At 43.4% G+C, this 19,857-nt stretch overlaps 1 protein-coding gene across 1 annotated transcript in view; it reads right to left on the reverse strand.

Moving 5' to 3' along the window:
• Positions 1–2,296: 2,296 nt before the first annotated feature.
• The window catches only part of MCF2L2 (MCF.2 cell line derived transforming sequence-like 2), a 205,053-nt gene continuing 187,492 nt past the window's right edge, over positions 2,297–19,857 (reverse strand). Inside the window, exons 26-29 of the mRNA XM_072962053.1 lie at positions 6,214–6,258; positions 2,985–3,073; positions 2,498–2,610; positions 2,297–2,423 (exon numbers count right to left, since the gene is read on the reverse strand). Coding sequence (XP_072818154.1) covers positions 2,411–2,423; positions 2,498–2,610; positions 2,985–3,073; positions 6,214–6,258 — 260 coding nt within the window. The 3' untranslated portion in view covers positions 2,297–2,410. The remainder of the gene's footprint in view (positions 2,424–2,497; positions 2,611–2,984; positions 3,074–6,213; positions 6,259–19,857) is intronic.

Raw genomic sequence — 19,857 nt, forward strand, 5'->3', positions numbered from 1 at the left:
TCAGCCAGATCCCTCATCCACTGAAAAGTTAAAATCAAATCACCCTAACAATTACCAAACAAACTAAATCCAAAACTGACTCTAAAACTAAACAATTCCAGAGCTCAGGGTGCTCGTTGTCAGCCATGATCTCTCAGCTCCCCACCCACCCTTCTTCCCTTTGCTTCGTGACTGGGGCTTTCATCTCCGCCAGCTGCTCAGTGTGAGGTTCAGCCAACAGGGCAGACCACAAGAGGCTGGAAGAGGGGAGAGGGCTATGCTCCTCCCTGGGTGCGTGGGTTTCTGTCAGCATTCCTCTAGCAATGAGGGTCACAGTGAGTTCCAGTAGCTGCAATTTGTCATTTTCCTAAAACTTCCACAACCAGCCTCATCAGGACCCTTCTTCCAGCACCAGCTGGCAGCACCTCCTCCCTAGGGGGGTAGTTCTACACCCAGTTCTCAGGCCCACATTTTAGCTCCTGGGGGCACCTGGGGACTGCCTCCCCCATAGAGGGCTACCCTCAGCCATGTGGGGCCACCAGCCTCTTTCCTTGTTCCCTCTGCCCTCGGGCTGGTAGCTGCTTCTTACAGTTAAATTATGTCTCATTATCACTTTTTTTTCCCATTAAAATCTCCAATAGCTGGATCATACTTCCTTACATTAAATTCTCTGTTAAAATAATTAGTATAGTGTCTCTCTTTTGACTGGACCCTGACTGACAGATGAAATAATTCTAATACTAAATAATCCTGAAAATAAATAAACCAGAAAATAAAATAAGTAAAAATACAGAATAGAAAAATTTTTTGAATGAGAAAGACATAACTGAAAACAATTAACTGAGAATTCTCAAAATAACTCAAAACTAAATCTCTTAAAAACTCTGAAAATAAAAACTCAAAATATAATGCTCAAAATGCAATAACTGAAAACAAAATAATTTAAAACCAAATAACTTAAAAAAACTAAATAACTAAAAATAGTCTAAGTGAATTGTAAAAATAACCCAGTATCTAAAATAAATGAAAATAAATAACTATAAGTAACTCTAACCCGAACTTAGGGGAAAACTCAAAATAACTACAGATATTTTACTCTGAAAATAAATAACTCTAAAGCTCCAGTGAGTTTTTTTGGTATTCAAATAAGTAACTGTAAAAATAAATAATTCAAGAATGCCAATAATTAAAAACAGAATAACCATGAAAATAAATAACTCAGATATTAATGATTGTAAAGATACATAATTCAAAATAAATAATTCTAAAGCTAACTAATTTGGAAAATATAACTCTTAAAACAAAGTGACTATAAATAAGTAACTGAAAATAAATAACTCAAAAACGAAGTAACCTTAAAGACAAAATAATAAACAGGTAGCTTTAAAGCTTTAAAGTTTAAATAACTAGAAAACTGAAAATAAATCAAAGTTAACTAATAAAATAAATAATAAATAGCTGAAATAACGGAAACTAACTTAAAACCCTATAAATCTAAACGTAAATACCTCAGAAGTTAACTTGTAACCAACCCTCACTAAAAGGAAACAATCCTGGAACAAAGTAACACAGGCACCACATTGGCATTCTTGCGGGAATTCGGGGGAGGAGGAGAGGTGTGCCCCGTGGAGTCTGAGCGGCCCGCACCAGAGCTTCTCATTCCAGCTCATTGCCACCCCAAGAGAAATCTGGCAATCTCTGAAGGTATTTTTGATTGTCATAATTCAGGAGGGGGGTAGGGCGTTACTGGCGTCTAGAGGGTAGAGGCCAGAGACGCTCCTAAACATCCTACAGTGCGCAAGACAGCCCCGCCCCCACAACAAAGAATTATCCAGCCCCCAAAGTCAAAAGTGCCAACACCGAGAAACCCTGCACCGAACACTCCAAGATTGGGCTCCGCTGACCTCCGCAGGCGCGTGTCCAGCAGCTCGAGGCTCTCCGTGGGACTTGAGCCGAGTCCCTGCGCAAGCGCCTGCCGAGCTACCCGAGTGTCTCTGCGGGGTCTGCACCCGAGTTCCTGCGCCTGCGCAGGCGCGTGTGAAGCTGCGCAAAGTTCTCTGCCGGGCGATGCTGGGGTGGGGATGGGCTCCGCGGGCGGACTGCTCCTCAGGTTCTGGGAAGACCGCCCTGTTGTCACCCGCCCCGGCGGCGGAGCCGCAGGCTCTAAGGCCCTTTGCTGCTTCTGCTTAAGGGCGGGCCGGTCTCGGAGCCCACAGCAGCATCTCCCCGGAATGAAGGCGACCGGGGAGGGTCGGTTTTCCGGGATGAGGGTCAGTTCTCCGGGATGAGGGTCAGTTCTCCGGGATGAGGGTCAGTTCTCCAGCGAGGGCGACCTCAGGCACTCTTTCTACAGCCGCATTGCCTCTGCCCACAAACTAGTCTCCCCCGCAGGGGCGAGCAAGCCAGTGGACACCCCAAGGCTCTCCTCAGTTTAGTTTGTGGCCCTGCAATTCCAAGAAGAAAGTCAGAGAAGCAACGGCTAACAAATTCGCTTACTTTCCTCCGCTTTCACACTCACGTGTCCTTCTCATGGCCTCCCCCTTTTTCTCCCTGGATGCTTTCTCCCGTTTCCTGAACAGACTTGAAGGTACAGGTTTCATAATTGTCGTCCAACTGGAAAAGCCCCGAGAGCTGGAAGGGAAGGGACAGTGGTGCAGTGCTTGGGTACCAGGCCAGGCCAATATGGCCATTCCTGCTGGCACAGCGGGGCCACCCCTGATTTCCCACGGGGCCACTTGGGTCCGCAGCAAGAGCCCGTAACTCTGGCCAGAAACCAGCGCGTCGCTAGGGAGCCAGCGATGCAGGGCATGCTGGGCTGGGGTTGGGTGGGGGTCTGAACCACTTTGCATAGATCCAGAGACCTCAGCTTCCTGGATTAGGGCGGGTCCTTATGCGTGAGAATCATGAAAAGGAGGGAGAAAGGGAAGGAGCAGGGGAAGAAGGGGCAGGCGAAGCTGATGCACAGGAATGAGGAATATGAAAGAGGTAAGAAGGAAATAAATTACACTCAGAGCACTGCTCTCCTTTTCCATATCTTCTGCACCTTCACAATCGTCAAAGGTTTCCATGGAGATAAACTCCCTGCTGGAGCAGCCTTGGGAAAAGAAAGGGAAGAATTTGGCCTGCTGTTTGGGGGGTGGGGGTGGGAGGACGTCCCCTGAAGTTAACGGCAAGATGTAGTGGGCAGCACCCATCCCCAGGAACCCATTCTTCTCATCTCTAACTCCTACTCTCCCAGGACCCTACTGCTCTGTCTGGGCCCAGAGGCTCAGAGGTCTGTTATCTGCAGATTCCCTTTTCCAGCTCAACATTCTGTAACTGTGACTGAGAAGACACGGTGTTCATAGCCCCGCTCCTCGTCCTCCAGGAAAATGGTCATAGTCTTTTTGTGCTTGACGACCTTCCTGCTGTTCTTCCTTCCTGCTCACCCTCCTCTCTTCCTGGCCTCTTTTCCTTTCTCCCGAGTATTGCCCATTTCCTATCTCCTTGGCAGCCTTTGCCAAATGCCACTACTCTCTGCATGGGAAAATCAGAAGGACAGTAAGTACATGCTGCTTCTCTCTCTCTCCATTAAATTGATAAATTAACCAATCAGCCACACCATCGTGCCCCTGTCCTGTGCCAGGGACTGTTAAGGACACCCTGGGGAACAGCACCCCCCCCCAATGGTCCTGCTCAGTACCTGCTGGGATGTCAGGCGTTTGTCAAAAATTAAGCCTCACACAACTCTATGGGCCACAGCCCCAATTTACAGATGAGAAACAGATGAGAGAGGAATAATCATTTGGCCAAGTTCCCCTGGCCTGTAAGCACTGCAGCTGGAATCTACACTTTTCTACTCTTTACCCTACACTCTAAAGATGTGATCTCTGTGCCCACACTTCTCCCAAGTCAAGTTAAGGAGGCGAGGGTCTGCAGAAAGATCTCAACCTGAAGGAGCCCCAGGCTAAGCATCCACTGAGTTTAATCAATCCCACAGGAATCTGAGAGCAGGAGAGAGTTTCTGTTCTGGTCAGAATTCAGGGGGAGGGATTTTGGTCCAGGCCTTGGGCTGGGCATGGGGAGGAGGGCTTTCTGGTCAGAGGATTGGAAGGAGAGGGACTGGAAGGAGGCTACAGGTAGGGTGGGGCAGGACACAGTCATCTCCGGGACCAGAAAGCCAGAAAAATGGAAAAAAAATGGAAGTTCCTCAACCTGCTGCCCAGAGCACCTCCCCCCAAGCTGCATTCCGGGGACCAGAGTCCTCCCCAGAGCAGGGCAACTGGGGGTTGTGCGAGCAACATGGGGAGCAGCCAACACGGGGAGCAGCCGGGCAGTTCCTTCCTGGCGGCCTCCAGAAACCCTGCCCGGATGCTGGCAAAGCCTGGTTTCATTCCTCGTCCTGGAACGTGGTGGGGTGAGGCAGGGAGGGCGGAGGAGAAACTGGTTCAGAGAGGTGCCTCCCCCCACCCTCTTCCAGATGTGACTCAAGGACATCCGCAGTAACCCCAAGAAATGCCTCTTTAGGGCGGTCATCCAACCTGGGTCCCCTTAGACCAGGAGCAGAGAATGAGGAAGGAGGGATGGAGATCTCGCTGGAAGGCTTTTTAAGAGGAACAGAGCAGCTGTGCCCTTTACCACCCCCTGCATGAACTGAAGGGCTGCGTCTCCAGGGGCCATGGCCTTGGTGCCCCAGACAATGTCGGGTGCCTAGAGGGGAAGCCGCTGGGAGGCCCTGGGTGGGGCCGGGCCCTGAGGCTCCATCCGTCAGAGAAGACCCGCAGCCTGATGTGGGTGGGGCCAGGGGACAATGCAGGAACTGAAAGACCTGAGGACAATTTCCAGCCTCTGGGCAGGGTAAGTGGCTCCAGGGGTGAAATGATGACCCAGTGCCGGGGGTGCTGGGGCTGCTTTCCCCTCCCTCCTGCATGCCCTGCAGGTGGGACCGGGGGACGGGGCTTCAGCTAGGCACGGGGCTGGCACAGAGGGGCTCCCACACATCTGGCAGCATTGACTGCATTATTTCAGGGTTATCAGGGTCATTCCCTGCCTCCAGGTAAGGATTTGCCTGAGCTGGAAAGAGGACCAATTCTCTGGGCAATGTCAGGACCCAGATGTCACCTCCCTGCAGTGCACATAGCCTCCTCAGCTCCTGGTCCCACAAGTGAGGGTGGCAGATGCTTGGAGCCCCACAGGTGCCCAGTTTAGTCCAGGACAGGGTTTTCCATACTCCTTAGAGTATAACCAAAGGGAGGTGGAAAATTTACAGCCTAACACAGTGTACAGACGTAAATACAATTATAAAATTAAAACCAAAGTTTACGGATCAATATTACCCTTACAGTGTGTGATGCCCTCATCTGTTCTATTCTATCCTTTCTATTCTACTCTTCTGTTCTGTTCTATTATTTTATTGTATTCTGCTCTATTCTGGGAGACGGAGGAGGAGAGGGGCTGCTGGAGGTGGTGGGGGTCACCCACAATCTCCTCACAGGACCCTTGGAAGCAGAGTTTCTTCTGAGGCAAACTGCATCTGCCCTGAGCGAGCCCTCATGTGTCTCCCCCGTGGGCCCCGGGCTCTTGGCAGCAGAGACAATACCCTGTTCACCAAATATCCCGCGTGGCTTCTGGGAGAAACCCAGAATTCTTAGAACCTGTAAGCCTTGGAGAACGTCCCTCAGTCAAAACCCCTGGTTTTGCAGGGGAGGGAAGTACAGCTCTTTGGGGGACAATTTTGCTGTATCTTTGTCATTTCCATATTTAATCCCTTCCTCCTGGACTCAGTGGCCATGGCTCTGTGATATCAAGAGTCATAGGTACTAAGTCCTAGGTCTTAAGGAGGTGGAAGCACTGAGGGGACCCCAGGATCTCAGGCTCCAGGTCTGGCAGGTCACAGGCACCCAACTGAATGAATGAGAGGTCCATGTCCCACTGTTAGGAGCAGGGGCTTTGGAGTCAGTCAGACCTGAGTGCAGTTTTCACTTTGCCACTCACCTACTGGCTGCGTGAGCTTGAGAAAGCCACTTAATATCTCTGAGCATCAGTTTCATTGTTTCTAAAATGGGGATAATAATGCTTATTTTGCAATGTTGATATAAGGATTAGCAAAAATACTTATACAGTGAAATGTCTGATACAGCATAGAAATTTAATAAGTAACACCTCTTATGATTATTGTTAATAGTAATTACGATAACTCTAAAGAGAAGATCTCAGAACAGTACTGGGTACTGCAAGTGTGCTATTATTACTCACATTTGGGGGAGATTTGTCTGCCATTGTCTTCATCCTCATGAACATCTGGGGGAAGAAACATAAAAATAAAAAACGGCTTTAAAATGAAGCAGAGTGAGCGAGCACATGCACACACACACACACACACACACACACACACACATGAACACACACACACACCCCAGACAAACCAAACACATAAGCCTTTGACAAGTATTCAGTTTGGTTATAAAATTTGAAGTGATAGTTGCATCCTTGGAAAGTGAGCAGCATGACCCTGCCAACCAACCCAGGTCCAGCAGTGTATTGGGAAGATATACCCTGAGTCTCTGGGGCACTCCCAGTCCATGTACCAGAATAAGCACAAAGAGTGTTGGTGGAAAAGGACAGGAAGAATAGGAAAAAGTGGGCCATGACAATCCATGCTGATAAAGACTGGTATATTCTTCTTCCCTCAGTGGATGATTTATAGCACACACCACATAAATCCTAAAATATTTAGGAAATTTAGCTTTAGCACCTGGTGTTTAAAATCCTGATCTTTTATTTTGCTTAAAAAAAGTATGTTAACAAGTGAGCCCATTAGTGAATTTAAACTATCCTCTTCAAAAACAAACAGCAAACAAACTATCCCTCTTCAGAATACGTTTCTGATAAATAAGACTTTGAAGATAAAATCATGGCCTTTCCCTTGCTGTCCACTAGGCGGCACACAGGGACAACAGTAGGTCCTGCTCGTTCAGAGGCAGCTCTTACCCCACAGATTTCAAAGAGGGTAAACTATTTCTATTTTCTTTCAGACTAGATTTTCCTCTATTCCTTACAATTATGCAAAACTTTTAAAGAACCGTCTCTATCATATAAACTAAAGTACATCATTTTCACTTGGTAAATGGGGAATGGACAGCTGCCTTAAAGTAATGCCTAAGCCCTGGTCTTTCCTTCCCTTCCCAGGAGAAATAAAGGTGTGTAATGAGTTGCTATTTAATATGCTAACAGCAGCATAGGCACTAGCTTAAGAACTTCATCTCATTTAATTCTCACAGTCAGACTGTTACAGTATTACCTCCATTTTGTAAAATAATTGATGAAAAGAATTTAAGCACAAAGAAGTAGTTCATCCACAGAGATGGAACTGGAGTGTCTATAATCTCTCAGTGCTTGGGCCCTTAGCTGTGTGCTATGTTGCTAACTGAGCTCTTTCTCTGTCTTCTAGGAGTTTACCAGTAGGGTCACATTCTACCTGATTCATCCCAGGAGCTGTCCAAAGTTCACAACAGGCAAATCTGGAGATGCTTCCATGGGTACTAGGCTAGATTAGGATCTTGTACTTGGTGGCCCAGAGTATAAACTAGGACATCTAGGCTGGTCTATATCTGAAGTGTCCATTTCCTTGGCATACCTGTCTTTGGTCAAGAGGAAGAAAATTCAATGTGCTTTCAGATTCCACATATTCTCACAGAGCATTTTTTTTCTATTGTCAAAGTCCCTGCCAATTTCTAGAGCAGTCTGAGCTTACTGCTTTAGACTTTCAGGGCTGAGAGGAGCTGGGGTCAAAGAAATTTTACAAGTGGGAAACCATCACCTAGCTCAGCAACCAGCTGCCCTCTGATGTATCTAGTTGGGTTTAGCCAAAGCCTTGCCCATTTCATCAGAGATTTATTAAGAATTTTTCAATAAGATTAAAATATAAACCCCCACCATGGTAAAGAAAACATTTGCCACACTTGAGAACTCGTTGATGCTGATCATCATGAGGCGGTCCGGCTGCTACCTAACAGTGTGCTTTAAATTGGTGATTAATCCCAGCCTGTCACTTTCTTCAGTGCATCAGTGGTGCTTGGGAATACCTTCTCAGTTCCACGTTCCTGATAGTTAATATCTTCCCTAAACCTCTCAAATGCTAGAGACATTGCACCAGCTGGTACATCCCTGTCTGCCTGTATCTGATCCCAGGTCACCACCAAGGAAGGTCTTAGCAATTGAATGACCACACAGGCCAGGGACCAGGAGTCCCAACCTTCCACCTACTACCAGCAACGGTGTCCTTGTTGCCATTTGGCCAGCAAGTGACCCAACACCAGAATCCCATCCTTTCTGGGACCTCTGCTGGTACTAACTGTCTTAGGTCTGGTTTCCCAGAAGCTGATTTGTGCAACTGAGTTAAGGAGAAACTGTGCAAGCGAGTTCAGTTGAAATGTGTAAGGCAATGAGGGCAGAAGATGGATCAAGGAAGAAGCCAGGCCCAGACGAGGGTTCAGCCAAAGTCTAGCATCAACCTGATCCCCTGAGAAATGCTGGAGTCTTGATGGCACCACAAGTATCTCATCTTGAGGCAGAAGGGCTGGTTTTTGTACCCTAAATCGGTCAGCCGTTGGCTGGCTGTAAGCTGCCCTTGAGGGAGGCCATAACCTTTCAGGCATTGCCAGGCCGGATGGCTCTGGTCAGCTGAGGGTAATTCAGAAGATTATAACTGAAAGGCAGGTGCACCTGACTAACAAAAAGGTCTCAACAGCCTCAACTACTGTGTGTGGGTTTTTTGAAATCAAAAAAGTTAATAGATTTTATTTTTAGAGAAGTTTTATGTTTACAGAAAAACTGAGCAGAAAGTGCAGAGAGTTTCCATTAGATCCTTCATCACTCTCCCCCCACAGTTTCTCTTATTAACATTATGGTACATTTGTAACAATTGATAAACAAATATGGATATGCTATTATTAACTAAAGTCCATAGCTTACATGAGGGTTCACTCTTTGTATTGTACAGTTCTATGGGTTTTGATAGATGCATAATGTCATGTATCCACCAGTATAATATTGTACAGAACAATTTCACTACCTAAAAATCTTCTGTGCTCCACCCATGCATTTCCCACCTCCTACCCTGAACCCCTAGTAACTACTGATTTTTTTACTGTCTCTCTAGTTTTCTCTTTTCCAGAGTGTCATATAGTTGGAATCATACAGTGTGAAACCTTTTCAGACTGGCTTCTTTCACTTAGCAATATGCATTTAAATTTCCTCCATATCTTTTCATGGTTTGATAGCTTATTTCTTTTTGTTGCTGAATAATAGCCCACTGTATGGATGTACTATAGTTTGCAAGTCATCTGTTAAGGGAGAAGCTGAGCTATGACTTGATCAAGGGACAGTACTGAGGGATAAAGCCAGTTATTTAGAAGTTGGAAAATCTGGTTTTATCTTTTCTTTTTTAACAAGCCAACACAAAATCTCCACAGGAAAACAAAACAAAAAAATTTCTTACCTCCCAGAGATTCTGTTACATAGAAGGATAAGCTTTATCACGCAAAGAAAATTTAAGGACTATATTCTATGAACTCTCACCAGTCACAATTTTTCTCAAGCCTTATTTTTCCTGGTCTGTATTAAGAAGAAAATGGGTCATATTTCATTTTTCAAATACAAAATTTTATAACACACATTTACACCCTAACTGAAAATAACTGCCTTATTAAATAGCATTATCATTAATAGTTGCTGACTAAGACTGAAAATTCAATTTCTTAATTACATGGCTGTCTTGCTGTTAATTAGCCATCTCATGCTCATTAGCATCCAAGGCTCTAGAAGTCTGAAGGAGAAACACACACCAGTTAGCCTTGCGCTGGAGTAGGGGTCTGTCTGTGTATGTTTCCTTAATGACTTTTTGTACTTTATATGTGCTAAATAAGTGTATTTTGAAGTAAAACTCTTTTCAGAGGCCCTTTCCAAATAAAGTATATGCCTGAAGACAGACTTTATGTCCCACCAAACCAATCACATGATAATCTAAAACCAAAAATCTCAAATGCTAAGTTCCAGAGACTTCAACTATGGGCAGTGAGTGATAAAAGCTTAAAGTAGGTCTTTGGAAATGATTATCTTTAGTTTAAATAGTCAAGGAAAGAAAAGATGACAACAGAAAGAGCACATTCAAGCCCCATAAACAAATAATCTATCATGTCATTAAAATACAAAATATAAAAATTTGTTACCTTTTTGATCCCATGCCTAATTCTGCCTTCCAGAAAATGGACACACAAGGAAATTAGTGCTGAGTCTTATGGAGAAGCCCCTGATCACGTGCTACTAATCTTTCCAAGGAGAGCTTTGGGAGGAGGTGAAATCCCTAACTCCTGGATAGATCAAGAAACACAGTGCCACCATCCAGTGCCTTTAGTCCAAAGCGGAGACATTCTGGCAATGCTCTGATTCCTACAACCATTTCCTTAAGAGGACAAAGTTACTTCTCAGTGTGAAATATTTGCCCTTCATTTTCATTCTGGTCTAGTTGGATCCACCCAAGTAAATAGCAGGAAATCGATTTTATACCTTTCTTCTCACTCACATAATTAAGGAAGGGCTGAGACTTGGGCAATGTCTTCCTCAGCTTCTTAGCAGAGCTGGTATCACCCCCCTGCTTTCATACCTCACTCTCGCATTGGATCCTACCTTGAATCCTACATGGCTGGGGACTGGGTCTTTGCTCCTGGTAGCTCTTTTCATATTTTCAGTCCAGGGTACAAATTCCACTTCATTGTCTTTGCTTTAGAGAAATACACATGAACGTTGAACCACTGGAAAGGATGGCACATATGTGCCTTCCTCCCTATACTAGTTGGAATGGCACTGGCTCACACCAGATTATCCCCAGCTAAAGCCTCGTGGGCCTGTTTCATCCTCCTCCTCCACCTGTGGCCTAAGATGTGCCCCAGGTCTCTGGATGACATTCAGCAAAAGAATATTCAAGGGATACCACCTGCTGGGTTATACAGTTAATACCTAACTGGCTGCGAATCTTAAAGTGAGAGAGGTGAAGAGATGGAATCCCCTTCACTGTCTCCAAAGCTATTTCATTGGCTCACAATAGCTCCCTCCTGCCCTCTTCCCCGTCCTGAAGTACCAGCTATTATAGTAACTCCTTTGGGTTAGATGAGATCCACAAATAGGCACTTACTAGGCACTGGAGGTCTGAGATGAATAAGATGCACCCTGAGCTAAACCTCCTCACCTCCTAGCTCCGCTTGCAGAGTGGTTTGCTAGTCTGATGGGATCAGGCAATGAGTTCTTTTATTTGTTTATTCACTAAACATTTACCGAGTACCAAGTGCCAGGCCTTTGCATGATATGAGGCCTGCAGGGAGGTAAAACCAATAAGACAACCTCTATGCTATAGAGGAAATTCCAGATCTAGCAGGGAGAAAAACTAAAGCACATTGTAAAATTATAACACAGCATGTTAAATACTGTGATAGAATCCTCCTTAAGAGCATGGATGAGAGAGGAGGAGGGGAGACTCAGCTTCTACCAGAGCCTTCACCCCTTCCCATCACTACCAGCTTTGTTTTAGGGCCCGGGGTGCCTCTATTAGGAACAGGCCGAATAAGTCTAAAAAACTAAGCAGTCTCTACCAGAACTGGATCACAGTCTCCAGGTGTATTCAACAAGCACTTTTTGGGTACGTCCTGAGTGCCTTGGACAGGGAGAGGAATTACAGATGGAGAGTTCCTAAGTGGGCAGGAGTAAGTGGGGTAAAGAGCACAAATGAGGACTTGACCCTGAAAGATGTGTGAGTGCATCTTCCTCCAGACAAGGAGGAACGGAGAGAGAATGATGATCAGGAGTGTTCCTAGTGGAGTCAGGGAAGCTGAATGAGTTAACATCAGAGGGTAACTTTGCCTACTCAGCAAAGTAGGAGGCAGGAAAGTCTGGTGAAAACAAGAGTAGAACTGGAGGTTCTCATAGGAAAGTTCCAGAAAACAGTCAGAAGCAAGGGCAAGTCTGGGAGGTTTCAAGATGGCAGGCATGACTCAACTGCAACAGAGCAACCAAGTATTAGGAAAGATACCCTAGGCTGGCAGTGGGGGTGGGGAGCTAATATTTTTTAATTAGAAAAATTAATTTAAATTAAATGAAAATTTAATTGGAAATCCCTTGTAATAAGCTAAATGTTGAAGAAAATCAATGAAAGTGATCATGTAGAATTAACAGGAACTATCTGTAACATTTGACACCTTTTAAAGAAAAAAATCAGTATACACCTAGTGCTTGCTTCAAACTGTAGATTCCCTTGGGCTGATATTTAAAAAAAAAGATCAACATTCTGAAACATAAGCCAATTGGAATAGATTTTACACACTGATTTCATACACACATATAAACACAGAATACTACAAAAATATATGAAAGTGTGTAGATCTTGGTCTTACTTCCCTAGCAATTTGGAAAACGTTTCTGCAGTCCCAGCTCACTTGGCCCTGGCATCCTCCCCCACTTCTTTCCCATCCTGCTGCATCTCCTGTGTGCCTTGATTCTTAGTCCATCCAAGTTTCCATAGTTAGCTCCATGAGCACTGAATTAAGGAATAAACAATGTGCCCATGAAGTGCTCATTTTTCCCACCAGAGCCCAAATTACATAACTTGGTGAGGGAAGGATCATGAATCTCTCAGACAGTGATAAGAATCACATCCTTTGTTCAGGTGTTGTCCCAGCTGTGAGAACAGCCCCAGGTCTCAGCCCCCAGTGGCCCCATTGCCTACAGCAGCATTAAGATCAAATGTCTCAGCCTGATATTTGAGGCTTACCTCCTTCTCTCTCAATCTCATTTCCTTCCACTCTACCCATGAAGCTTTGAAGCCAGGCTCCAAGTCACAACTGAACATGCTCGCTTGGAGGCAGCACAGTGATTTTCAAAAGTTCCTAGGTCCACTTTTGTTACCCATGTGACAGGCACAAGTTGCCCAGTTGCTGGGATGAGCCTGCAGCCTGGATTTCCCACCTCGTGCTCTGGTCTCTGCCAGGACCAGGGCTGTGCCTTGTGTCCACACACCGTGCAGCCCCTGCAGAGCTGCCTGCCCCTAGAGTCCCTCCCCAGGAGCCTGATCATCCCCCAGTCTCTCTAGACCTCCTGGTCACAGGTGGTCAGGCCACAAGTGAAGACTGTCCTCAACCGCAGTACCTGCCACCCTCCTTGACTTGCACTGCTGTGTCCTATGCATGGGGTTACACTCCTCTTTTCTGCCAAGACCCTCTAACTCTGTAAGTCCCTCTGGGCACAAGGGCTCTTCTGCCTGGCTGTCTCCAGAGGCCCTGTCTCCACACCCCTCAGTGGCTCCGGTGCCCCTCCTGCCACCTGAGAGGCCCCTGTCACCGGGGTCCCGTGTGCCTTGCCAATGTGCACGGAGTTTTCATGCCCAGCAGCCCCAGGTTAAAGGTGGTGTGGGGCAGTGTAGGAAGAACTGGGGTAACAATGCCGTGTGTGTCAGAGGTGTGTAAAGTGCTCGACAGGCGTAAGGTCCTGGTTTTCCTGGTTTGGCAACCTTTGAAACCTCTCTCCCCTGTTGCCTGATGCCCCCGAGTCTGCGTTCTGCCCTGGAGTCTCATCAGCCAAGGGCCCCACTCCTGCTTACTCACCCACGGGGCTCTGAGGCCCCTCTGAATTCCGAGAGCCTTGCTGTTGGCATCACTCACCATGACATTTCATCAGACACTGCTTGTGAGACAGGCTCAGGAGACTTGGCTCTGCTGCTGAAAAGTTGTGTAAAATTTATCTTCTGCTTGCCTGTCTGTAGAAGGCAGAAGCTGGGACCACACCCTGGGCCTGTCTGCCAGTTCAATATGGTTTTTGTTTTTTAATCTAAATTATATGCTAGGGTCTGGTTCTGCTTATCTGTATTTTACATTCCTGTCAAAACCTAGCATGCATAGTGCTAGGACTTGAGGAACCCTTGAGAAATGTGTTTCTGAATTATTAACTGAATAAATACTATGACCTCATAAAGTGTTTTTCTGTGGCGCAGGGAAGGGCAAGGTGATCTAGTTAAAATCTAGATGGTAGGCTAAGCTCAATATTGTTAAGGTGTCAGTTCTCACCAAATTAATGTATAGATTTTACACAATTCCAAATGAAATCCCAGCAAGCTCTCTTACAGAAATAGACAAGCTGATTCTAAAATACATACAGAACTGTAAAGGATTTTATAACTTTAAAAAGGAAGAACAATGTTGAAGGACTCAATCTGATTTAAAGACATTATAAAGCTACAGTAATCAAGATAGTGAGGTACTGATGTCAAGACAGACAAACAGATCAATTGAACACAATAGAACATCCAGGAATAGATGCACTGATGTAAATAGTCAATTGGAGGAAGAAGAGTCTTTTCAACAAATGGTGGTATGACAACCATTAATGTGCACAAAACTGAACTCTGATCGACACTTCATACCGTATACCATGAAAAAAACCCCTCAGAATGGATCAGAGACCTAAATGTGAAACTTAAACTATAAAACATCTAGGAGAAAACATAGGAGAAAATCTTTGTGACCTTTTGACAAATACTTCTTAGGTACAACACCAACAGTATGATCCATAATTTTAAAAAAGTTGGATTTCATAAAAATTAAAATCTTCTGCTCATCAGAAGATACTCTTAGGAGAATGAAAAACTAAGCCACATACTGAAAGAAAATATTTGCAAAGCATATGTCTAATAAAGGACTTTTATCTGTAATATATTAAAGAAACTCTCAAAACTAAATAATAAGGAAGCAATGAACAAAAGATTTGAACAGACCCTTCACCAAAGAAGATATGTGGATGGCAAAGAAGCACACAAACAGATGCTCAAGCATTAGTCACTAGGGAAAAGCAAATTAAAACCTCAGTAACATGCCACTATGCACCTATTAGAAAGCTTAAAGTTAAAAAGACTGACAATACCAAGTGTTGGTGAGGATGTGGAGCAAGTGGAGCTGTCATACACTGCTGTGGGAGTATAAGATGGTATAACCACATTGGAAATAGCTTTTAATTTCATTAGAAGTTAAGCATGCACCTGTTACATGGCCTAATCATTACACTTTAAGGTATTTACTCAAGAGAAATGAAAACATATGTCTACAAAAAGATTTGTACTCAAATGTTCATAGCAGCATTATTCAGAATAGCCCCTCAAAAGTGGAAACAAACCAAATGTTTATTAACAGGTAAATAGATAAGTAAATGGAGGGTATATCCAAACAATGGAATGCCACACAGCGACTAAAAGGAATGTATTATTGCTGCACAAAGCAACATGAATGATTAAATCTGAAAAAACCAATTCTATGGGAGAGAAACCAGACCAATAAAAGCACATGCTATATGATTTCTTTATGGAATTCTAAAAAAAATCAAATTAATCTATTATGACAGAAAAATCAGTGATCATCTGGAGAGTAGTGGGGAGTGAGGATGGGGCAAGAGATAGGTAATAAAAAGGGACATGAGGAAAATTTTGAGGCTGAAAGAAGTGTTCATTATCTTGATTGTGGTGATGCTTTCACAGGTGTGTAAATGTGTCAAAACTCAACAAATTGTAAACTTTAAATATATATAATTTATTATGTCAATTATAACTCAATAAAGCTGTGTTTTTTCAATAAGGCTATTTTTAAAATAGTAGTTTAAGTCCAGAAACTTTAATAAGCTAAAATGCATATTTCCAGGCATTAGCTGTAGCTATCCTAATTCTACAGTTCTAGGGTAGGACCCAGAAATTTGCATTTGTAATAAGCTCTTCAAGTAATTCCAATACAGGTTGTCCCTAAACCACCATTTATGAAACTCTGGTCTAGGGAGTAAGGATTTCTAGAACAATCTGGTGATTAGAACATTTGTTTCTTGGGAAAACAAGTAACTTTTTCTACTAGGGTTGTTATATCTTTCTGTACTATGCTCCCAGAGCACTCATAGTTACTTACTGTAACATAACTTTAGCATACTATTAATAGTTCAAAAGCGAAACTAAATCAGTTTTCCCCCATCTTACCTTTAAAGAAGTTAAAAGTCAATTATATGATCTTGTTTCTATTTCCTGGTAGAGGCCTAGAGTTTAAATTAAGAACTTATGATACTTGGTTGTAACCAAAAACTGATGTAGTGGTTTTCCAATCACGCCTCTTAGTTTAACTTTTTCCACATCTTATGATGCATACCCACCCTCACATCCTCCTGATCAGTTAGTGATCAGAGAAGATACAGAAAAAGTGTGAAATGGTTGCATTCCTGCTAAGACTCTGAAGACAAAGTTATCTTTTCATATTTATATAATTTTTCTTACTAAACAATATAAACTATGGCTAGTATAAATGATAGGAGATAGATTTTCCACATGCGACTAGCATTTCTTAACACCAGCAACACTACCTGAAGGAAATATTAGAACTCAAATGATTAATAATGTAGATTTTCCTATCTAATATCAATTGAAAAGACAAACATGAAAGGGTAGAGCCGCCTCAAAGATGATTTCTAATTTTTAATAGAAATACATTGAGTGACATCTGTGAAAATGGTGCAGGGAAAAAAAAAAACCCAAAAATTCTCTCCATGAAAGAATGGAAAAAACTGGCAAAAATAGTCAGATACAATATTTTCAAAACACCAGAAATTAAACAATTGCTTACAGCAATCAGGAGAACATTAATTCAAGAAGATTGGATGAATCTCAGTATGACCAGTGAGCTTTGAGGTGTTTAGTTTCCCTTCTTACCTTTTCTTCTTGGCGGTAGCCTTAGAAACCAAAGCCTGAGATTCTGGTGAAAATTAGCAAATTGGCAGCTACTGCAGGAGGGGGCAGAACAGGGTTGGAGATCCTTCAAAGTCTCATTTCCAGAAAACTATCATTTGACTTATCTGGGGGTTCCTTGGAATACTCTACGTGCAAGAATGTCTTTATTAAGCGTTAACTAAGAGCTTGTTCAATGTGAAAAATCTTTTTCCCAGGAGCAACTGTAGAAAATGTCTAGAGACAATTGTTTAGCTTCTTGGCTACCTGAGGCATTGGATAACAGCTGGCACAAGAATAAGCTAATCAAAAAGTTTAAAAGGAAATACTTAAGAATAAGATATCCATAGTGGCTTTGAACTCCAAAATATTCCTGAGAATCTAGGAGGCCATTGTGCACATGCTCAGAGCTGTGTGCATGCTCGGGAAAGATAAGAGAAGGCCTTATGTTCTCACCTCCACTGATCTTGAGGCTTTGCACAAACAGGAAATGAAGGCTAAGGTGGAACTGTCATTGTCTGGATGAATATGGAAGGTATACCCCAATATCCATACAGAGACTCTTAACAAAGACTGGAATATTTATTGGTTTCAGATGTTTAAGGTAATCTCTGCCCAGTCATGAACTGAGTAGAGACTTCAGTGGCTCACACGACAATGAACATAGATTTTATAGGATTAATTCAGAAAAGTCACTAAAACAAACAAGCAAACCAAAACAACAAATAGTAACAACAACAAATACTGGAGATAGAGGAAAATCTGATTTCTGGAGTTGCCACATTATGTTATTTTAAATGTCCAGTTTTCAAAAAAAAGTAATAAGACATGCAGAGAAATAAGTATGGCGCGCATGCACACGCGCGCGCGCACACACACACACACACACACACACACAAAAGCAGTCAATAGAAACTGTCCCTGAGGAAGCCAAGACATTGTACTTCCTAGGCCAAGACTTTAAATCATCTATTTAAAAAATGTTTAGAATGAAAGGAAACTATATATTAGGAACTAAAGGAAAGTATGAAGAAAAAAACTTTCATCAAAGAGAATATAAATAGAAATTATATTTTAAAAGGGCCAAATAGTTATTTTGAGTTGAAAAGTGTAAGAATTGAAATGAAAAATTCACTAGAGTGGCTCAATATCAGATTTCAGCAGGCAGAAGAAAGAATCAGAGAACTTAGATATGGGTCAATTCAAACTATCCAGCTTAAGGAATATAAAGAAAAAGAATGGGAAAAAAAAAAAAAGAACAGAGCCTTAAAGACTTGTGGGATACCACCAAGCATATCAACATACACATGATGGGAGTCCAGAGGAGGGAAACAAAGAGGTTAAAGGAATACTTAAAGAAATAATGGAAGAGACTTCCAAAAGTTGATGAAAAACACTAATCTACACATCCAAGATGATCTACAAACTCCAAGAAATAAAAACTCAAAGAGATCCACACCTACACATAAAATAATCAAACTGTCAAAATACAAAGAGACATAGCCAAGATGGCAGAGTAGGAAAACCCTGATTTCACCTCCTTTCATAGGTACACCATAATTACACCTATTTTACAGAGCAATTATTGATTAGAATGACCTGAAGATTAGCAGAAAAGATTTGCCATATCTAAAGATATAAAGAAGGAACTACAATGAGAAGGGTAGGAGGGGCAGAGAAGCAGAACAGTCAAAATCCGTACCCTTGGGGTAGGCAACCCACAAATGGGAGGATAATCACTTTACAGAGTTCTCCTCAAGGAGAAAGGGGTACAAGTCTCATATTGGGCTCCCCAGCTTAGGGGTCCTGCACCAGGAAGATGAGCCCCTAGAACATTTGGCTTTGAAGGTCAGTGGGGATTACTTTGGGGAGAGTCAGACGGCTCTAGGAAATGGAGATTCCACTCTTAAAGGGCATGCACAAAATATCACATGCTCCAAGACCCAGGTCAGAAGCAGTTATTTGAAAGAAGCCTGGGTCAGACCCACTTGCTAATCTTGGAGAGCCTCCCAAAGAGGCAGGAGGCAACTGGGACTCCCTCTGGGGATATAGATACTGGCAGCAACCATATTTGAGAGCTCATTGCAAGTACCATTTTGGAATCCTCCCTCTAGATTCTTAGTATTGGGACACAGCCCCACCCGCCAGCAGGCCTGCTGCCCTAGGACCCCCTGACCCCCCCAGGGACTTAGCCCTACCTACCAGAGGGACCAGGACCCAGTCCCGCCTATGAGCCATGCAGCCAGCTGCATCAGGACCTAAAAGCTCCACTTACTAGCAAGCTGGCTGCCTCCTCCACAAGGCAGGGCCTGGCAGTCAACTGGAATCAGGGCCAGCCCTGCCTGCAAGTGCACTTACAGTAGTCAGCCCCACCACAACAGAAGGGTCCACACAGCCCATATAGGAGGCAGCCCTAGAGCATATCACTCTGGTGACCAAAGAGGAGTGTGCTGTTGGGCCTCATAGGACATCTCCTACATAAGGTCACTTCTCCAACATTGGAAAATGAAACTGACCTACCTAGAATACATAGAAATGAAAACAGAGAATTAGGCAAAATGAGGACAGAGGAAGATACTCTAAATGAAGGAATACGATAAAACCCCAGAAGGAGAATTAAGCAAAGTGAAGCTAAGCTATCTAGTTAGTAAAGAGTTGAAGGTAGTGATCATAAAGATACAGGGAGAAATTTAAAAGGAGTTAGAAAATATAAAGAAAAACCAAGCAGAGCTGAAGAATACAATAACAGAAATAAAAAATACTCTAGAAGGAATAGACAGTAGGTGAGATGAACACGTGTAGTTTACTGTACAAGAATCATACCACAACAAAGGTGTTAAAAAAAAAAAACCCAGCAGATTAGATGATACAGATGAGTGGATCAGCAAATTGCAAGACAGAATAGTGGAATCAACCAAGCTGACCAGAAAAAAAAAAAATTCTGGAGTTTCCTCAAAAAATTAAAAATAGAACTACCATACAATTCAGCAATTCCACACTTGGGTATTTATCTGAAGAAAACAAAAACACTAAATCAAAGATGGCTGCACCACAATGTTCACTGCAGGATTATTTACAACAGCCAAGATATGGAAGGAACCTGTGTCAAT

Source organism: Vicugna pacos, chromosome 1, assembly GCF_048564905.1.
Source record: "Vicugna pacos chromosome 1, VicPac4, whole genome shotgun sequence".
In the NCBI taxonomy this organism is placed as follows: Eukaryota; Metazoa; Chordata; class Mammalia; order Artiodactyla; family Camelidae; genus Vicugna; species Vicugna pacos.